General features: G+C 32.4%; 2 protein-coding genes across 2 annotated transcripts; one reads left to right on the top strand and one right to left on the bottom strand.

Moving 5' to 3' along the window:
- Window positions 1-1,240: 1,240 nt before the first annotated feature.
- On the top strand, window positions 1,241-9,138 carry LOC122586465 (uncharacterized ATP-dependent helicase YprA). The gene is made up of 26 exons (XM_043758454.1): window positions 1,241-1,481; window positions 1,719-2,414; window positions 3,074-3,170; window positions 3,277-3,374; window positions 3,713-3,871; window positions 3,945-4,013; window positions 4,224-4,346; window positions 4,421-4,570; window positions 4,643-4,774; window positions 4,871-4,950; window positions 5,342-5,436; window positions 5,673-5,740; window positions 5,903-6,004; window positions 6,092-6,162; window positions 6,257-6,364; window positions 6,455-6,530; window positions 6,678-6,814; window positions 6,899-7,238; window positions 7,516-7,632; window positions 7,719-7,874; window positions 7,985-8,152; window positions 8,235-8,347; window positions 8,431-8,554; window positions 8,629-8,724; window positions 8,806-8,868; window positions 8,951-9,138. Exons 1-26 carry the CDS (start codon window positions 1,317-1,319, stop codon window positions 9,002-9,004), a joined length of 3,657 nt encoding a protein of 1,218 aa, XP_043614389.1. The 5' UTR covers window positions 1,241-1,316; the 3' UTR covers window positions 9,005-9,138.
- A 2,511-nt stretch (window positions 9,139-11,649) lies between these two features.
- Window positions 11,650-12,741, bottom strand: LOC122588275 (cytosolic sulfotransferase 5-like). Its single transcript, XM_043760390.1, has one exon. The coding sequence runs from the start codon at window positions 12,739-12,741 to the stop codon at window positions 11,650-11,652; it is 1,092 nt and encodes a 363-aa protein (XP_043616325.1).
- Between the last annotated feature and the right edge of the window lie 9,483 nt (window positions 12,742-22,224).

The following is a 22,224-nucleotide window of genomic DNA, read 5'->3' on the forward strand; positions in this document are numbered from 1 at the left end:
GTGTGTGTGAAAAAAGAGAGAGAAGAGGGAATTTTAATTAGGGTTTTGAAATTGCGGTTTTAATGTGTGTGAATTTTAGAGTAATAAGTGGAGATATACATGGAAACTGCTCCATAATCATTTTTTAACACTCTTTCCCATTTTACCACTATTTATTTTTTTGAAATTGATTTTCATTCCAATTATATGTCGGGTCGGTCTCCAATGTTCCTCTAGTTTGAAGTTGTGGTCTATAGTATCATGTAAGAGAATTGATATTCGTACCAATCTCTTTAATTAATTCATCACAACCATGAATTAGATAGTTGTACTGCATGTTGTTATGTTTGTACGTTGTGGTAAAAGTATAAAAAATTGTGATACTAATACCAGTCCCTATTATGTAAGGCTGAGAAGAATAGATTGGTTTTTAAAAAGGTCGGAGATTCGCATCATATGTCAAAAGTGAGGGAGTGGCCGGGTCGGGGTTATATACGTGGTCCTAGATAATTAGTTAAAAATTATATAAAACAAGAATTGAAAGTAAAAATGTGTGCGTTGTGCGCTCTATGCGCTCCAAGGAAAAGTTTTGGAGGGAATTGCCTCGTATGGATGGTGTTTGCTATTTTTAACGATTTAAACAGTCCTTTAATTAAATTTGTTATTTAAATTCTAAGTAAAAATTTACAGACATATATTAGGATGTTGGGTAGAGTGATGGTGGTGCTCGTAGTGATGATGGTGGAAGAGATGTGTATTTAAAAAAAATGGTAATTGTATTGGTAATGGTTGTGCTGATAAATAGAACCTAATTTAGTTTTTTAATATAAAATTTTTTATGATTGATGATTATTAAACTATTAAAAGTAAATGATGAATTTTTATTAATTAGTCTTGGCGACAAAAATTAAGGTAGTGTTTATTAGAGTCTTAATAAAAAAGTTTCAACTTAATCAAAAATACTTAATCCTAATAAAAAGTATTTATTAATTAACTTAACAAAATAAAAAACTATTATATAAACTTAATCTATATAAAAACTATTTATCCATTCAGTCAAGTTATCGTAAGGCTACAACTTTATAAGTAGTGAACTTTATAAGTAGAAACCCAAATATCAAATCGAGGAAGCCCATAGCTCAGTCCAATATGGCCCAATTTTTATCAGCTCTTTCGGGGGCGAATTGGGCAAAGAAAATAAGGGGAAAAATAAAAAAAAATCCAAACAAGTGGGAAACCGCTTATCCGCCATATTGTAACTTCCCCGCCTAATTTCATTTCTCCTCCTCCTCTCTTAAACCCTAAAAAAATCAATCCGTCCATTTACCCATTAATCAATGAGCGAAATAGAAATGGATACAGAAATTCAAGTCAGAACCTTAACCGGTGAATCAATTAACGTCTCAATTTCACAAAATAACTCAATTCATCAACTTAAACTTCTTCTCAAACAGACTTTCCCTCCCGCCACTTCTTCCCCTAATTTCCATCTTTTCCTCACGGTATTTTATTATATCTATGTATGTATGTATGTATGTATGTATGTATATCTTTGATCATAATGTTACTATTTTGAATTTATGGACTTATAACCATCAATTTGAAAGCATTGAATATGTTCTTATTTTTAAGTTTTATTCTTTCAACATATAGATACATACACATATACAAGTTTGTAGGACTTTTTTGTACTCGTATTTATTTAGTTTTGTATAATAAGTGTTTTACTTTTGGTTCAGGGTAGAAAACTAAGTTTGCAGAGTACGATAACTAGTATATCAATTTCCGATGGGGATTTTATCGTTCTTGTTCCGTTTACAAGAAAGGACAAGCAGCAAGCCGTGGAGACGAGTGTTAATGAGAAAGATTTTGGGAAAAATGATGAGTGTTCGACCTCGAAGTTTGCTGATTCGGCATGGTCTGATATGATGGAAGATTTGACTGCGTTGCAGGAACGACAGGTTGATGGGGATGAGAAGCAGCCGGATGTTGAGTTTCGGAGAACGGAGTTAAATGTTCAGAAAGAAGGTGATAAGGGTTTGTTTGATGAGGGAATGAACGAGCTTTTGAATGTATTGGAAAAATGTGATGGCGATGAGTTGGGCGAAGAGAGATGTGCGAAGTTTTTACAGGTTTTGGAGTTGGTTAATTGTTTATCAGATTCAAAAACATCGGAGTGTATGTTGAGGAAAGCAAATACAGGAAGTAGTGGAATCAGTTTTGGTGTTGAAAGTAGTTGTTTATGCATTTGTCCTTCGTGGTTGAAGGTTCTTTTGAAGGGGTTCTATTTTGTGAACATTTACTCTACTTTTCTACAAGTTCAGCAAGGAAAAGCCACCTTGCTTAGTTTGGAGGGAGGACTGAACCAGCTACAGAAGTTTGGATTTGGATTTGAATGTGCTGATCTTGCGAGTCTTTCGTTGCTCTGCCCTAAGGTAAGTGAATGCGTTCTAGAACTTTGTGACTGAGTAATCACTTAGAGTTGCTAGTTTAAGTAATTACTAAGACTGGTGGTTGTGATGAACCTTCACAACAGAATAGTTAAAATGTTCTGTCTTCGATCAAAGTTGTTCCTTATAGTCAAGACATGACTGTCTTTAAAGTTTTCCGGTAATAGTAATTATTTCTCATAAGAACTGTGAAGGCTGTATAAATTGCTAAACATATTCGTGGCCTTGTCCAAGATGTCCAATGATAGGCCACAACGAAAATCAGAGGCCGACCATATTATGTGTCTTACAATCTTTATATGTAATAGTTTTTCCAGGTTAGTTTCACATACTGAAGTCAGAATGATGATCCTGGTTGCTCTTGCTTGTCTTTACATGTTTATAAATAATAGAATTATAGAAATCTATGTTTCATGTCAACAGTCAACCACTCAGCTTAATCCCATGCTTCCTTGGTCATACTTGCTTCAGTCATGTTTATACAATTTAATCTACATTGAAATTTTAATAATACTACTTAATCATGCTTATCCCACTACAATTTAAACATTGGCTACTCTATTTAGGAACATATGAATTATAAACATGCATACGTCTGTGTAGTAGTGTTCACATAAATATACATGTTTCTTTTTCATTGGCAGATTATACAATTGATTGACCAAGAGATGAAGGGCAGAAGGTCAAACAATGCGATTGTCATCCTTAAGTCAAAATCAGATCAGAGATGCCCACATAAAGGTAAACATATGGCCAAATAAGATGGTTTTGTTTATTCTTGTTACAAGTTCATTTGATTTTCACAATAGTTTACAACTAAGCCAACTTCTTGCTGTTACCCATCTAGGCAAGAAGAAAATGTTTACCGCAAGAGTAGTAAGTGCAATGAGAAAAAGAGAGGGTGCCTTCAAAGCAGATTTATGTGCAACTGTTACATCTTTTATGGTATGTGTAGATGTTCAGGTTCTCTTTATAATTATTTATTACTACATTCAGAGATACATTCTTTCTAGGGATATCATTATATTTCATCTTCTATTTCCCAGAGGTTCATTTTATAACCTATCTCATCTCTTGTTATTCTCTCCAATAAGTCAGATTGTGTGTCAATTCTTGGTGTTGTACTGTTGTCGATTGCACGTGTGGTAGCCTTTATTCTCCCAATACTAGTTGGGTTGAGCATATTTTATTTACATCAATATATTTCTTATGCTATGTTTTAAAAGTCATTAATTGTATGTTTAAAATGTTGATTAATTAATCAGAAAAATTTTCTCCTGCAGGAACAAAAGGGCAACATGATAATCAAGTCATGCTCCTTGAGAGATCTTTTACTACGTATAAACGAGGGAAATCATAAGGAAACTAGATTAGATGCTAAGCGAACAAGGAGAAGCTTGTCTGAACCCTTAGATTCCTTTTCACTTGAAGGACAATGTAATGTAGGTATCATTTTTCCCTTTCATTTTTAGTTATTCTTGAATGTTTAACCTTACAGGAGACATAACCATACAGGAGGCAAATTCTTTGCTACCTACAGAAATGGTCGGGCATCTGAGAGCAGGCCTTGGTTCGCAAGGACAGGTTTCATCTTTTTTCCCACTTTTTAAAATCTTTATAAATTTTTAAAATCCACCTTTTTTGTACTTTCCAATCATTTTAATATCAATCTCTTTTATTACTGCTACTTTTTGCTGTGATAGTGTCCCTGGAAATTACTTTGTGATTTATGAAAAGCTTCAGTAAAATTCACATATTACATATTGTACTTACTATGTATGAACAATCTTGCAGATGGTTCATGTGGAAGAGATTAAGGGCAGAATAGCTAACTTTGTGGAGATTCCTGGTTATCTATCTGAAAGGATGCAATCTGCGCTTAAATCTTCTGGGGTCTTAAAGCTGTATAGCCACCAGGTACACATTTTAAAATCTTCATGTATACTTGATCGCCCAAGGTATATGCCCTTTTGATCTCGAGGTAATTGTAGGCAGAGTCCATTGAGGCTTCCCTTGCTGGAAAGAGTGTTGTTATTTCAACTATGACATCTAGTGGAAAGTCTCTTTGTTACAATCTACCAGTTCTGGAAGTATTGTCTCAAGATCTCTCAGCTTGTGCTCTTTACCTCTTTCCAACAAAGGTCCGACTCCTTGACTTTTATTGAGTTTTGGCTTATTTCCACCCACTTCAATTTATCACTATATGCATACAGGCTTTGGCACAAGATCAACTAAGGGCATTGTTATCGATGACTGAAGGTTTTGGTGTAGGCTTAGACATTGGAATATATGATGGAGATACTTCTCAGGAAGATAGATTACGGTTGCGTGATAATTCTAGACTGGTACTTTCGTAATTTGTGCTCTTTTCTAGACAGGGCAAATTACATTACGATGGAAAGTGGCTTTTAGTTACCTAGTATTGTTAAAATTATTTGCAGTTAATCACAAATCCAGATATGCTTCACATGTCAATATTACCGTATCATAACCAGTTTACGCGATTCCTATCAAACCTCAGGTGATTTTGCAAGTTATATTGATATATTCAGCTTTAATCTTTGCAAATTGTGTTAATGTATTCAATTGTGTTTTTTGATGTTCAATAATTAGGAGTTTGCTAATTATAGCCCTCTCGGCTATGGTTTACTCGTAGTAAAGTGTTGTACATGGCGATTGAGAATTATTCTTAGAGAGTTGTCATTTGTATGTATAACATTTTATTGCGTGCTAACCATAGCTCTAAGGGCTATGGTTAGCAAAATATAAACAATTATTTCGTCTTTATATGCAAATTGACAGTAGTTATCTTTTCTGATTCAAAGTAATATTTCTCGCTTACTCTTAGTAGTTTGCAGTTCCACTGGCATCAGTTATCTTTTAGGTTGAAGAGCCTGTTTTTTATGTTTCAGGTATGTGGTAGTTGATGAAGCTCATACGTATAAGGGAGCTTTTGGATGTCATGCTGCTCTTATTATACGGAGGCTTCGGCGGCTCTGTGCTCATGGTATCTGTTTGTATGGGAACTGATCTTGCTTAAAGGATTAACACTGATATCAATGAGCAACTCATGTTCCTTTACTGGGATTGTTTATTAAGTTCAATGTTCACATCTCACTTATCATGGTGAATAATAGATGTAGAATTAAAAAGAAAATCAGTCTGCATGTCTTTGAGTTAAATTTTAATTGTACTTTTTTGCATGCCAACATTTGCCTTCACATGTGGCTTTAATATTTGCAGTTTATGGGAGTGATCCGTCATTTATATTTTGCACTGCAACTTCTGGCAATCCCCGTGAACATGCAATGGTAAGATGGTATGTTGATAATCAGATGCATAAGATTAAATTTGCCACATGCCTGTTTTAGTTGCAATCTGCAATTTCTTTTATGAATGTGCGTCATTCACTTTCTGTGGATTTACAGAACTGTGAGTTAGCAATGTAGTTATCTGCTTGTCTGAATTTATAGGAGCTTGCAAGTTTGCCAACAATGGAGCTAATTCACAAGGATGGCAGTCCATCTGGGCCCAAACTGTTTGTCCTCTGGAATCCTCCTTTACTCATGAAAACTGTAAGATTTGTTGGTCCTTTGGTATATATCTATCTGATGACAAGGTGGTGATTTGTTTTTTTATCTCATGTAATCACCAAATCATAGGTTAACAAGAGAACCAGAAGTCGAACAAATACTGACAAGTTTGATAGGGAAGTTGTCGTTGGCCGCTCAAGGTATACGGAGAATGGAATTTTCCGTGGAAATTAGAGATAAAAAATGTTTGATATAATAAGTCTTGATAAATCAGTTTAAGTTTTTTTTTTGCAGTCCAATATTGGAAGTTTCTTATCTCTTTGCTGAAATTATTCAGCATGGACTTCGTTGCATTGCATTCTGCAAAACACGAAAACTGGCAGAGCTTGTATTAAGCTATACGTATGTGCTCTTTTTCTTTAAATTGAAGTGTTCCTTTATTTTGTAATCATTACATAATTGATTTGAGGAATTACCTTTGTCTTTGGTAAGGCGTGAAATTCTTCAGAAGACGGCACCCAATCTTGTAAATTCTGTGTTTGCTTATCGGGCTGGCTATACTGCTCAGGTGAATATGTGCCCCGTGTCTTCTTTCCAAAACGATAACTGCTTGTTTTCTTTGAGAATATGTCTTTAAGGCTATACCGCTCAGGTGAATATGTGCTCTGTGTTCTTTCAGAATATAAGGTTATGATGTCTAACTAAATGATTACAGGATCGGAGAAGAATTGAGAGTGAGTTTTTTGGTGGAAAAATTTGTGGTGTAGCTGCCACAAATGCTCTTGAATTGGGGATTGATGTTGGGCATATAGATGTCACCCTGCATCTAGGGTTTCCTGGTACTATAGCTAGGTATGTGAGTTCATTCAGTTTCTTTTTGTGGTTTTTTCCACTCTTTAATTTGTTCTTGCCAAGACTAAGCATTCCAGTTTTTAGCTTGTGGCAGCAAGCTGGGAGGTCTGGAAGAAGGGAACAGCTATCACTTGCTATATATGTTGCGTTTGAAGGACCTCTTGACCAGTACTTTATGAAATATCCTAACAAACTCTTCAGAGGCCCAATTGAATGTTGTCATGTGGATGCTAAAAACCTGCAGGTGCTTGAACAACACTTAGTTTGTGCATCTCTTGAACACCCACTAAGTGTGGCGCATGACGAGAAGTACTTTGGCCATGCCCTTAAAAGTGCCATAATGTCACTTAAAAGTAAAGGATATGTTACTACCGATCCGTCTAGAGATCCAAGTGCTCAAAGTTGGAAATACATCGGGCATGAGGTTTGTTATATGTGTGTATATATACAGATGTTATTTATTTATTTATTTTTGAACGGCAAGTTTGAGCTCAGCGGGATTATTTCTTCATATACCCAACTCCAATTCCGGAGGAAACCTGGTTATTTCCGGGAAAACCCATGTCTCCGGCACGTGGAGCATTTTGCTCACACCTGTATTTGAACCCATGACCTTAAAGTCTCAAGGCCCCTCAAGTAATGGTTTTACCGATGTTAATTTAATCGCTTTTTTACTTATGGGTTTTCATGTTACCTGCTAGAAAATGCCTTCTCATGCTGTTAGCATACGTGCAATAGAAGCAGAGAGATACAGAATAATTGACATGAAAAATGACAAAGTTCTTGAAGAAGTTGAAGAAAGCAAAGCCTTTTTTCAGGTAGTCATTTATGATAACATTTTGATCTGTGAAATGTGTAATAACATCACCTATTGACTAAATTTGTACGCTGATTGATTTTTCAGGTGTATGATGGTGCTGTTTATATGCATCAGGGGAAAACATACCTAGTCAAGAATTTAGATATATCTACTAAAGTTGCCTTATGTTTGGAAGCTGACTTGAAGTATTACACCAAGACCCGTGATTACACAGATGTTGAAGTTGTAGGTGGTCACATTGTAAGTTTCAGCCTGAATAAATAAAAAAAACCAATCCTGAAATCCTGAATTATATTACTCGTATATTTTAGCATTAATACTTCTCTGAATCCTAAAATGTTATCTTTTAGGCCTACCCTGCAAAGATTTGTAACATTCAGAAATCAAGAATAAGTGCCCAATCCAACCCGTGTAAAGTGACCACTACCTGGTTTGGTTTTAGACGTATATGGAGAAGAAGTAACCAAGTATTTGATACAGTTGACCTGTCACTTCCTAGTTATACATACGAGTCACAGGTACATGTTTGAAGGTAATGATGATCTCAAGTCATGTTTATTTGACCATCTCATTATTTAGTTTTGGCTTTTGTTTGACCAGGCTGTTTGGATTCGAGTACCACAATCACTAAAAACAGCTGTGGAAACAGAAAATTATTCCTTTCGTGGAGGGTTGCATGCTGCCGGTCATGCACTTCTGCATATTGTGCCTCTGTAAGCCAGAATGAAATGCGTTATAATGTTTAACCTACTTATGATACTTGCCTTGAATCTTTAACAATCTTATTTGGATGCAGATATATTATTTGCAACTCATCTGATTTGGCTGCAGAGTGTGTTAATCCTCATGACACTCGTTATATGCCTGAAAGAATTCTACTTTATGATTCTCATCCTGGCGGAACAGGGATTTCAGCACAGGTGAACCTAACTTCTGTTATGTTTCTCATTTTCTGAAATAGTGACATGGTGACTTATTGTGTGACCAAATGTAGGTTCAACCTATTTTCACTGAGCTTTTAACTGCTGCATTGGAACTTATTACTTCTTGCTGCTGTTCTGTGGACACTGGTTGTCCCAATTGTGTTCAAGTTGGTTTCTGTTTCCTGATTGATCTTTTTATATTCTTGTACTCAACTGAGAGGATAACTTTGTTGTTTTGGATACTTCAGAATCTTTCTTGTCACGAATACAATGAAGTTTTGCACAAAGATGCAGCGATCATGATCATTAAGGTAGTCTCCAAACACACATATCAAATGTTAAAGCTAAGAGACAACTTAATTTAGAGTTACTAATTTTGTCATGTTATTGCAGGGAGTATTAGAACTGCAGAAATTAAGTTTCACGGGTACTTCGAGTTCTTCATAACTAAAGTTCATTCATTTCTCATTAGTTTGTAAATCATTATACTTACCTAAGCATTGTATATACACTTCTATAGGAAACGATTGAACTTAAGTAAAGTAATAAATAAACACAAATGATGCAAGAAATAATCAACACGACAACACTGGATTAAAACCAAATGATGCAAGATTACTAATTTACTACCAATCCAGATCGAGGAAGTCATTAATGATTCAAAAAACCCAGTTGAGATATGGCCTGAGATCACTTGTACAAGAAAGTTTGTTAAAACCATTTTACCCACATCATTCGGCCTGTGAAGAGGTATAAGAAGTCGATCTCAGGTATTAGTTTTACTAGTATCTTTTTAAATCGAGGAGAATGTCTTTCGCCATCAAACATGAGACTCTCTCCTATAGATGATTTCTATCTGCGGTTAATTTAAATGTGAGGTGCACGACAAATAAGTACCGCAGTTTGTAAGTTTATATATATGGCTGCCACTTATTCATTGTCTTGATGAAGTACATTGGAGGAGGCAAGCTAGCTATATGCATGCCACTGTATATACACTTGGCACGCATACGTAAGAAAGGGACAAGAAATGGCTTTTGCACATGGTTTCAATTGGTTTCTGTGGTCGTATGAAAATAACTTAAAATCAGCAAAATCTGCCCATTAGTTTTTTTTTCTTTTTTTTTAAAGTGAATTTCGCTTGAAATTTCGTGTTGTGATTCGATAGCGAAAGATCTAACATATGCTGGTTCGCGCTAGATAGCTCACTTGAAATAAAAATGACTATTACCCGATCGGGGAAAAACCCCATACTAATCTCTACAAACAGACTTAAAAAGCTGGGTATATAGCAACTCAAACCTTCATAAAAGGACTTGGTTCTCATGTCTTACCCAAGGCTTGAACATAAGACCTCATGTAAGGGGATAACCTTTCAACTATTGAACTAAAACTCAGGAGCTGGACTCACAGTACTAGCAGGTGGGTCCTAGGACCTACATAAATTTCGAAAATAGTTTAGAGACAATGTGGTAATTTTTTCGAGGACGTATGTATAAATGTGGTTAGGACCTACCTTACATCCTATTCTTGTATATGAGGATAACTGATTCCATTATGTTAATCATGTTACTGGTAAGTGGGAAAAAAAAAACAGAAAATTTTCCGGCGGGCTGCGTGAAGAAGACGAAGATGAAAATACAATATAAAGGAATGTGTGGTCATTAACAAAGTACGGAGTAGTTGATTGCTATTATTATTACTCCGTATTTTATTATTTGTTATTTTTTACTTTTAACCTTGTACTATTTAAACCTTTACAAATTAAATACATATATTCTAACATTTGCAATTTAAACCCTATATGATTTTATCATTATTATTGTGATTAAACCATTCGATTTTACAATTCTAAAAAAATTGTTTTGGACTATGATATTTTAGAGAAAGGTATATGTTTAGCTTAAATGAACCTTTCAAATTGGATTATCTATATTATTTTCGATTATATAAAGGACTCTTTTTCTAAACTACTCCGTAACTAATATGTGTATATGTTTATATATATATATATATAATCTACTTAAAGTATTAAAACAAAATAAATAAAATAATAAGTTTTTTTCACTAAAAATCATCATGTACTATATATATACATACATACCTATATATATATATAATTGTCATAATTAACATATTTCTTATTTAGTATGCAAGTGTTAATACTTTGGTTGATGTTTGTAAAATTTAACGCATTTGATATGCAAATATCATAATTATGAACCCGGTTTGACATACCTTATTAGTTTCCTAGTACTATTAAGCAAAAAAAATTTAATACGTTATTAGTATTCGTTGTAAGTATCTGATTTGTTATCAGACGATCATTATTCATTTGATTAGTACGATACAAATTACTATTTTAGGGGTCAATTTTTTTTATTATCAAGGTGGCGAGTCGGGGTTCAAAAATCTTTACATTCCAGAAGATGGCCATGGTAGTAGTAACGTATGCATTATTAACTTAAAGTAATGACCCCGTGATATTTATATGTTTGCATTAATGCCCTGATAGATCGCTCCAACTCATTTTATTTTCTCTGATTCAACTAAGTCGTTAAGTCAAAGTTAAGGATCTACCTAAGTTAGAATCCTGGATCCGCCATTGCTAAAACTCAAGTACGCCCATTAATCGGTTAATACTGGATTATACATAGGACGCCCATTAGTTAGTTAATAGTGGATTATACATAAAATGTCTAAACCCGGAATTGGCATGCATGTCCGATCGGTTTATATGTGGCATGCCGAAACGACTTAGCCATGTAGAATAAATCTGGAATTACCACTTCTTTTACAAAAATTTTTGCAAAGAAAACTTGTTTGACCATTTGAACAGAAAAAACGTTGCGTCCGAAAAAAATTCTATAGAAGAGTAGAAGACTTGTTAGATTGCATCTATATCCATGAACTTATTAGATGGTTTAACAAAAAACAACGTTCATGGAAATACGTACTTATTAGATTGCATATATAATTGTAACGTCCTAAATGAGCTTAAACAGGGATACTTGCAAGGTGCGACCGTAGCTAGGCAGCTAGCTACTACCTTATTTGTTTATTTTATATCTATTTTAAACGACATAAACATTTTATTGAAATAATGCTAGTAGACCTAAATCCTTGAATTTGTTTTGGGTGATGGAATCAATCCGGTCTTTCATCTCTTCCGTCAAGTAATTCTCCCAATCTCCGACCTTCCCTTTCCTAAAAAAACTCTGGTTCTCCACCACCATCTTCTCCGTAAATCTCTGTCCACCACCGCCACTCTTATTCACCTCCAATCTACTCAAATTCTCAAAACTACACAACTTCACAATCTCTTCCACCACTCCATTTTCCTCTTCCGTCGCCGTAAAAGGAACTCCCATGAAGGCCGCCAACTTCTTCACCTCATTTACCGGTTCTCTTTTCATATCTTCATACTTGAAAAACAAAACTTTGTCGGGTGAAGCTTGGCTTGCTTTCCAGTATCCTAAAACATGCTCCCAAAACGGTCCATACTCTGAAACCCCCTTGCAAAAGAGCTCATAAGCTTCATTAAAAGACAATGGTGGCAATTCTTTTGACCTAAGTTTACACATGAAATGCCATTTTGAAATAAAGGCGTCTTTTGGATCTCTACACACGTACACAATCTTGCAAGGATTTGCAATATTATGGGATGTGATTATTGACGTAGGTAATAGATCATGAGCGTAGTGCGTGGCGAAAAGTCTAGGACTAGGGAGGTGATCAAAGTTTGTGACAGGGTGGTCGAGGTAAATATGGGTGTCAAGGAAAGGAAAAGCACTTTGAGGCCCGGTTCCGAGGAGAGGGTGGTCAGACATGACTTTGTAACGATGGCGGTTAACGATGGAAAACATGAGAGCTTTGAGCCAAGTGGTACCACATTTCATGAAAGCAGCAAGAAAGATATCGGTCGGTTTTGGAGTGAAGTAGTTGTTGATTAATAACAAGCCTTTGAGGACCTCGGAGCTTAACCAGAATTCTTTATAGAGAAAAATGGTTTCGCTTCTCCAACCTTTGTTTTTGGGGAGAGTTTTAACAAGGTTTTCATGAAGTTTTTTGTAAGTAGCTGCATCTTGTTGTTGTTGATCTGTTGTTTGGTTTTGGTTATTTTCGGTAGTGGTAAATTCGGGGTGGTAGCAAGTATTTTGGTCGGGAACAAGGTATGTCGACATGCGTATATATATGTAAACGTACGTATAGTAGTTTGTAAGAAGATATATAGCTAGATGATGCAAGAGAAAAAGCTTGAAATATGAGCTGTTTATATAAGCGTACGTTTTGCTATCCTGCTGAGAGTGACATGAATGATGCAAGATCGAGAAATCCTTGTACGTGTCCAAGGTAGTAGGTATACACAATTTAAGCTAACAATTAAGCATCCAGTGAATTTACATGCATTATTTCCTAAAAAAGACAAACAAATATAATTATTAATTCAATTAGCTAGTATTGGCCGCAGCGATAGCGGCGTCGTGATGGCGGCGACGACACGCTCACATGTCTGAATTTGAGGGTAAAGGGCTTGCCTGTTACGTGATCCGACACGTCCATATACGCTACACCGATTGTTCTTCGTCGTCCTATTTTTTAGTGCGTTGGAGCGCAACTATCTTATCCACTAAAATAAGTGGTGATGGTGGTGGTGGTGGTGGTAACGACGACAAGTAGTTTTGATCATTGATGATAAGGTTATTAATGTTTAATAGTTAGTTTAGGAGCTAAGGCCTTAAAGAGTAAGAGTAAACATCTAATGTCGTCTTTTATAGGTTTTTGGGTTTTAATATCTCGACGGTGTATGAGAGAGATTAAAATGTAGATAGTCTTTCCCTACCACGACGGCGTCGAGGGGCTGCTTTCAAGGGTCTCGAATTATAAAAACTATATGCATAAAATGTATTATCTGCTGTTGAATCCAATCACAATTGCTGTTAAAAAATAAATAATAATAAAAAGTTGATTACATTCTTGAATTAGAAGGGAATTAAATAAAAAACTTGTACAATTATATCCTTTTTATTAGGGGATGTTCTTCCATATATTATTGAAGGCATGTTAGCACCACGTCAGTATTTCCCTCTCTAAAAAAGGAAATGATATTTCTGTAACAATTTTTAATCATCTACAACAAATACTGCATGGTACAGTTGTACACTGTGTAATAAGTTTTGTACGATTGTTGTAGATGGATAAAACTTGTTAGTATGAATATTACTCCCTTTCTAAAAATACCTTTGATGGGGAAAGAAATGGTCATAATAAAGAAAGGGATGTTCTTAAGTAGTAAAAATTTGATATGATAAATTGATAGTAAAAAATATAATATGGGATGATCTTATCAAACAAAAGTTGGTTGAAAGATAAATCTGCAACAATACATTAAAGTTTTTATTTTTCTATCCAAATTAAACCAATATTGTCATGAAAACTGTGTTGCTACTTGATTGAAGAATTGGAAGATATGTTTAAGTCTTAAGATGCAATTTGGTAAAGTTTTAAGTTGCTAGTTTGCTACTTGGTGGGAAGTGATAAAGTTATAATAAGTTTTAGACATGTAACGTCTGCTTGATACAGTTATATACCATACAGTAAAACTAGTATAATTGTTGTAGATGGATAATAAATGTTATAGATTTATGACTCCTTGGTTAAAAGAGCGTAACCCAAGTCGTCCCACTACCAACTTATGACTTTATCATAAGAAAAGTGATATATAGAATTGATTGAAGAATGAGAAGATATGAGTAGTATAATATGTTTTCTTTTTTTATCCCTCAAATAATTCATTTATCGCTTTCATCCTAAAAAACAAAACACGATAGGTCAGTTTCATTAAACTACGGAGTATAAGATTTTGATAGATTTTAAAGACTTTAAATAAAGGAAAATGATAATGACAGCCCTTAAGCTGTTACTAACAACATATTACATGCTTAAAAACTTGTACATTATATATTAAAAACCGCCCCTGATTTTTCTAACAGCAAGGTACAAATTTTAATACACCCAATTAGTTTTTACTGACAACCCTAAGGGCTGTCACTAACAAAACCCTTAAATAAAATAATAAAATATTGATTTGACAACGAGAGATCACTTTAACTTCAGTGGAAGTGTATTTGCATGATTTGGCGGTATAATGGCGACGGCGGCAGTAACAATGGTGTTGGTGTGCGGTGGTATCGCCAGTGGCGATGTAATAGGGGCGACGGCGGTGGCAAGCGACAGTAACAGTGGTGGCAAGTAGTGTAGGTTATTGATATAATGTGGTTTAATTTTGATGGATTGTTGAAACTTGTGGCAGCGATGACGACTGGTGGTGATGACAACTACGACGAGTAGTGTATAATGGAATATGGTTTTGATTATTAATTATTAAAATTTTAAAGATGAGTTTTGTTTTATAATATACATATAGATATACATTAATAAAGGCATGTACTATAGGTGCTCTAGACTTTGTTACATTCGAAAAATCATGGTGGGCCTAAGGCCTTTGCCAACCTCGCAGTTCTTTCTGCCTCTTTCTCACTGTTATATCAGTTTTTCTCTTCCTTAAATCACCTATTCCTCACTCACTATAAACCTTATCTCTTCCCCACTTTTTTTATCATCTCTTCCCCAACTTTTATTTATTCTTATTTTATATTTAACAAAATTGTATCAAATAAACCCTAAACTTTCATTATTATATTCGGTTTGTGAGGCTCGTTTTACCGATGACCGTTGCTCAATTAAAAAAAAATTAGACTTTTTGAAAATAACGGCTAGTAGGCATTTTTGTTTTTGTTTTTTTTATACCCCTATTTATACTCAATTTAACAAAGCCATTTCAAATCACAACAACTTCTTTCAACTCATTTTTATCTTCCTCAAACCATTTAATTTCAAAATGTCGGCACGAAGGTGGTCTGAATCTGAAGATCATTTGTTATCCAGGTGTTGGATACAAGGATGTGAAATGGTTAACCTAAGCCAAAATACTTGGACTGACATATCTGAAAGCTTCAACATGAACACGACAGAAGCACCAGGCCGTAAGGTCTCGAAGCGCAAAGAGACATATTTTTTGTTTATGCAGGATGAGATCAAGAAGGTAAAGAGGGTGGTCGGTGATTTTTTTAAGGCCGGTCACACGTTGAGTGACCAATGCACTTGGGCCGAATCGTACCACGACAATTGCGGGGAAGACAAAATTACGTGGGAAGTCAAATGCCCGCAACACGACAAGTAGTGGTTCGACGAAAGCGCTTATCGTGACATAGGAAAAATGTCAATAAAAGATGATGAAGAGTAATTGTAGCTAATAAATGTATTTCATATTTTTATCTTGTACAGTCTTTTTTAGTTATGTGTTGTATTTTAAGTAATGTAATATGTTTGTTTAATAATAGAATGTGTTTGTTTAGTTTAATAATGGTAGTTTAAATAAGGTGGGTTTTTTTTATAGCCGTTAAAGGGGGAAAAAAGCCAAAAGTTAAATCCAATCCCACAATCACTCTTCCTCATTCAAAGGTGTCACACTGAGCTTTTACGCCGAGCGTTGGCACCGGCCTTATTTGTTCCGGATAGGCCAATTGTATTTGTTGAATTAAAGTTACTTTTTTTTAAGATATGAATTTAGTCTTTTGAAAATGGTTAAAAGAATACCTCGTGGCTCATACCTGATCAATCGATTGAATCAAACTAATGTTTAACCTCGTCATTTTTAAAACGTTTTTTTGTTTGTTTTCTATTTATTTATTTTTTTATATTTGAAGAGTTCTAAAACGTTTTTGTTGATAGCTAAATACGTGATTTAGAATACACGTCAGACAAACACTAATTAAAATGTGTCAAGATTTAATACAGTATATTGCATGGACTTGATGTAGTTTACTTTTTTTTTTAAGGTGAATTTCGCTGGAAACTTCGTGTCGTGATTTGACAGCAGAAGGTCTATCATACGTTGTCTTAACCGATTCCGTGCTAGAGAGCTCCCTCAAAGTAAAAATGTCTATTTCAAATACCCGATTGGGGAAACCCCCTACTAATCCGCCACTTGAACATGGGTATACCCAAGCCAAGCCTTCATAAAGGGACTTTCTCATGTCCTCCCCAAGGCTTAAATTCAAAACCTCATAAATAAAGGGATGGTATTTCAATCATTGAGCTAATCCTCAAGAACGTTTGATATCTTCTTAGATTCGATGTATAACCAGGTACATGATTATTAGTAAATTATTGTTTATTGGGAAATACTATTAGGTGCCTCTAGGGCATTTGATATTTTGTATTAAATATCTTATACTTTCCATAGTATTAGGTGCCCCTCGGCCATTTGATATTTTGCATTAAATATCTTATATTTTTCATATATATATATATATAGGCTTCTATTCTTTAATAGTTTAGTGTAATTACTGGTACCAATTTTGCCATTTCCTATTGTATTACACAATGACTAATTGTACGTTTGTGTGAATCTCTTTTATACCAATATATTAGATATTAGATATTAGACTAGATGATATAGAGACTTTAAAATATTATATACTTTTCATTTTTAAACTTCTTTGATCAAATATCCTTTTAATTATATTGATTTGTGGTTATCTTTTAGCAAGAAATATTGTTATTTACGTACAAATTGTTTTTTATCGGATATACTACTTCCACCTTATGTATTTTTGATTGTAGATAAAAAAAAATGTATTATTTAATATTGAAGATTCCATACACTAAATGCAATTTTCTTTTTCCTCCCAAATTCATATTTCTGTTCGGATTTAAAGGTAACTTGTTTACATGTATTAGTGGAGTTTCAAACACATCAAATTTTATGTTTATTTTTTTTTTAAGTAAAATATGAGTCAAACTAGATTATTGTCCCGCGTAATACGCGAGTAAATATATTTATATACTTATATATATGAAAAATACAATTTCTTTAACAAATTAAAGTATTCAATTTTACTTTATTAACATTTGTTCTTTTGACCTTGATAATTTCACAAACACTTATTGTGTTGCTCATTAAATCTTACTGATTCAATAAATTATTCAGTGTCAAAAGTTATTACTTATCCATGTCATCATAAATATCCCGATGTCATTCGGATTTCCATGTCATATCATAAAAAATATCACACATGACACATTCTTTATATGGTGTCAAGGCATACAACCTTTTAAACCGAGTTGCTAGATTGTCACCATCAAGTCAATAATCATTCCAAAATATTTTCTTATTTTCACTCCCAATTATTCTTTAATAACATCTTAAGGAGGCTAGCAATTGAGTGTGCCTCACAGAATGATGAACATATATTTGCCCATAAATTATTACCATTTGTTTTACACAGGAACACATACTCAAAACCATGAATCACATGAATGATTTTCACATCCAGATTTTGAACCATATGTCATATTCATTTATACATATCAATGCTAAATTAAAAGCATACAGACCATCAAACCTAAACCACCTACTTTTTTACCTGATAATTGCCTCCAGTCGATCTATTACATTTCATTTTTCAAGTTCTCGCCCCCCTCCCTTACCCCTTCCACAAAATAAATCAATCTGTTACATTTCATTTTTCGAGTTCTCGCCCCCCTCCCCCTCCTCCCTTACCCCTTTCACAAAAAAATGAAATTGTGATTTTTATTGATTAAAATAGAGAAAAATAATATATCCTTAATATTTTGAATTGCCGAGTTAGAATCCACCATAAATAGCACATTAGTATTGAGTTTAAATTTTATGGTACAATGTAATTAAGCTTTTTTAAGGGTAAATTTGTAATTTTGTTTCTACAAAATGTTAATAAATAAAGAATATATACAAACGTCGACTTTGTTGTCATAAGCATCTTTTTTGAAAGTACATCACTCGTGCTGGAAACATTAGTTTTGAGATAAACCTCTCTGTTGGTAGAGTAACATTTTGAGTTATTTGGATTTTAATAGAATAGATTTAAAAAGAGGTTGGAAAAAGGGTTTTTTTTGTTTGGGTAAATGTACAGTAGATTGATAATATAGTTGTATGTAAATACGTTATATATTTTTTTTAAAATTCTTTTATAATAATAAATAAAATAATCATGCATATTTAAAACTTATTGATTTAATCTATTGGATAAGATATAAGATAGATAATACTATATCAGGATATATATATATATATAGCTATTAATCTATTGGATATATAATATTAATTGTTATTCTATCTATATTATATATATTAAAATAGTAAGAATTCAAACATTCTAAGCTTGTTTTAAGATGATATTAATAAAATAATATCCTGAGACTAATGTACTTAGTTATTATTAAAACTTCAAAATATTTGTTAACATAAATTTAAAGTCACAGTACAATAATAAGTTTGTAGTAAAACTAATTTTATATGTCTCATTGTATATTGGATATTTTTTTATGTCTATAAAATTTATGGTAAAATATGTTATAACAAACGGTGCATAACACATCTAGATGATGATATAATTATTGAGTTATTTGTTAATCAAAAACTCATTTTATTAAACATCTACTTAAAATAAACGCACATTGTGCGGGTAAATAAAATAATTGTTAAAAAATTAATGATAAGATGGTATTTGTTGATGAATTATTATGTATTATTCAAATTATATACTCTACACTTTTTGTTTCTCTTTTTATTTAACTAAAGTTGAAAAGAAAAAAAAAACAGGTAAACTAAAATCAATATTTATATGGAGTTAATTTTCATATGTTTCTTCTTTAGCTTTCGTATCGATTAAGTTGTGATATTGGTCATACACTTTTTGTTTCTCTTTTTATTTAACTAAAGTTGACAAAAAAAAAAGGTAAACTAAAATCAATATTTATATGGAGTTAATTTTCATATGTTTCTTCTTTATCTTTCGTATTCATTAAGTTGTGATATTGGTCATACATTTTTTGTTTTACAAGAATTATAAGATTTATATATCCTCAGACTACCTGTCCAAAGGACGGGTTTGACCATCTATAATATAACTAAAAGAAGGGGTTGGGTACACTTGGCACCCCTAATCCCCCTCTTTTAGTCTAATACTCTATCCTTATTAATCCTCTATTATTTTAATATTTATTTAACAAAAAATTGGCCGACCTTTAATAAAAGAAATCTTATAAGCCAACACATGTTAACCATCATCTACGAATCCGTGAAAACGTTCGAGATGGTATTTGTTGATGAATTGATATGTATTTTTCAAAGGGGAATGATTAATCCTCCTAATTCATTAGCCTAAAAATCCTTTTAATTTATTGGATGTTGACATGTGGAAATTCAAAGGGGGGGGGGATTAATAGAGAGATTAAGTGAAATACACTTGTCATATTCATAAAGAGTTAGGAGGATCTCTGGGCTAAAAATTTAGGAGGATCAATCATTTTCCTTTTTCAAATTATATACTATACACTTTTTGTTCCTCTTTTTATTCAACTAAAGTTGAAAAAAAAAAGATAAAATGGAATCAATATTTATATGGAGTTAATTTTCATATGTTTCTTCTTTAGCTTTCGTATTGAATAAGTTGTGATATTGGTCATACAGTTTTTGTTTCTCTTTTTATTTAAATAAAGTTGACAAAAAATGGGTAATCTAAAATCAATATTTATATGGAGTAAATTTTCATATGTTTCTTCTTTATCTTTCATATTCATTAAGTTGTAGTATTGGTAATACATTTTTTGTTTCACAATTATTATAAGATTTATATATCTTGAGACTACCCGTCCAATGGACTAATTGTTAAAAAATTTGATTTTGATGTGATTATAAAAAATTAATGTAAATCTAAAACTTTAATGAAACATATATTATATTTATCATTACTGTTTATTATAACTTAGGATCGATCATCGGTTTACTTTAACCACAGTTGATTTCATACTTACGAATCATGTATGAGGTATATTCAAATTTATTTATGATACAATCTATATCGATACCCTACGTCGTACGAGTGTTAAGACTAATATATCAATATCAATATAACAAATAATATAATACTAGATTTTAGACCCGTGTCCGACACTGGACGCGGGGTTTATGATATTATCAATATTAGATTTTCATACATTTAATCCATAAAAACTTATAATTTTGAAGTTATATAGTTCTAAGTGTTATACTTTGCAAGTTGTAGTACAATAACCACATGTTCGTCACTGTCATTATTAGCCGATGCATATTGATGGGATTGTTTGTCATAGTCATTCCACAAAGCATATGCTACAATAATTTCTCTATTATATAATTTTTTGAAACCAATTGTACTCATAATGTGATATTATTATAAAAGATTATTAAGAATTAAAATATAAACTATACTTGACATTCAAGTATATGTGTTTGATTTTGATACGGCCCATAACATGAATATGTTTATTTTCAATCACTGTCCTATGATAATTAGATAACAATTAGGATTGTTTTCATATTGTTTGATTACAATTAAGACTTTTGATTTGAGTAACAATTGTAACTTTAAAAAATTAAATATAAATATTTTTTGTAACGTTTTTAAAAAATTTAAGAAAAACTTCTCAAATTGATGACTACAAATAAATATAAATTAAGTATTTAGTGGTAAAAAGTGTAAATTATTGATGAAAAACAAATAAGTGTAAATTAATAAGACTTTTTCTATAAATTAATATAAATACCAATATAATAATATATTTAAATAATGATTATTAGGATTTTTAATTTATAGTTAATCTAAATGATGACATAAGCGAGGGTTAATTTAATAAAATTGAGCGATTTGATTGATTAATAAGTCATTAGTTCACTGTCTTATAGTATATATGAAGATGAAGATGCAAATTTGTAAAATAGGAAAATTGTATCAATTGGCGTAGTAGCTGAAATCGATATACTATTAATAATAATAATAATAATTAAATTAAGTATTAAGTTAAACTAAAAGTGTATTTGTACACTTCGCACATTGTAATTTGTAAAGTAATAAAATAAACGATATAAAATCATAGATGAAGAGTCCGAATAATAATCTATATTATTATTATTACTAGATTATTGTCCCGCATAATACGCGAGAAAAATATATAGTTAATGAGAAGTGAGAAGTTAGCATTTTATAAATGTATAACTTGATAAATATAAATAAAAGATGTTAAAAAATTATGATTATAAATTCAAATTTTTCTCATGAAGTTTTTAAAACTTAGACCAGATCATAACGTTATTAAGTCTATTCTTTATAACTATATTAAAATTAAATTTTAGAGCAAATAGGAGTTGAAGGGTTTTAGAGTTGTATTAAGTAAAGTGTTTAGAATTAGAATATTTTATTATTTTATTTTATTAATAAACTTGAACTTTTACATATAAAATAGATAGAAACATTAATATTTATTTGATATTACTTCACGTATGGAAACAAAGTTAATAATGTACAATTTAAAATTGGAAATAACTTAAAATGTTGTATTTGTAAGAAGATACATCATGAATTCATCTAATTTATCAAGGTATAAAGATTCACGTTGTATTTTTTTAAAAAGTAAAGTTAGAAATAACACTATCATTTTAATCTAAGGTTTATGATTAATTTATCTAACGATTCTTGAATCTCCATAACATAATTTAAACAACACATGTTAGATTACATAAT

The sequence above is a fragment of the Erigeron canadensis genome, chromosome 2 (genome assembly GCF_010389155.1).
Source record: "Erigeron canadensis isolate Cc75 chromosome 2, C_canadensis_v1, whole genome shotgun sequence".
Lineage (NCBI taxonomy): Eukaryota > Viridiplantae > Streptophyta > Magnoliopsida > Asterales > Asteraceae > Erigeron > Erigeron canadensis.

Bases quoted from the DNA above. Each gene is read 5' to 3' on its own strand.
- LOC122586465 (XM_043758454.1), top strand. From the start codon at position 1,317: ATGAGCGAAATAGAAATGGATACAGAAATTCAAGTCAGAACCTTAACC. The intron at 6,163-6,256 runs GTATACGGAGAA...TTTTTTTTGCAG, and splicing joins GTTGTCGTTGGCCGCTCAAG to TCCAATATTGGAAGTTTCTT. The intron at 7,633-7,718 runs GTAGTCATTTAT...TTGATTTTTCAG, and splicing joins AAAGCAAAGCCTTTTTTCAG to GTGTATGATGGTGCTGTTTA.
- LOC122588275 (XM_043760390.1), bottom strand. From the start codon at position 12,741: ATGTCGACATACCTTGTTCCCGACCAAAATACTTGCTACCACCCCGAA.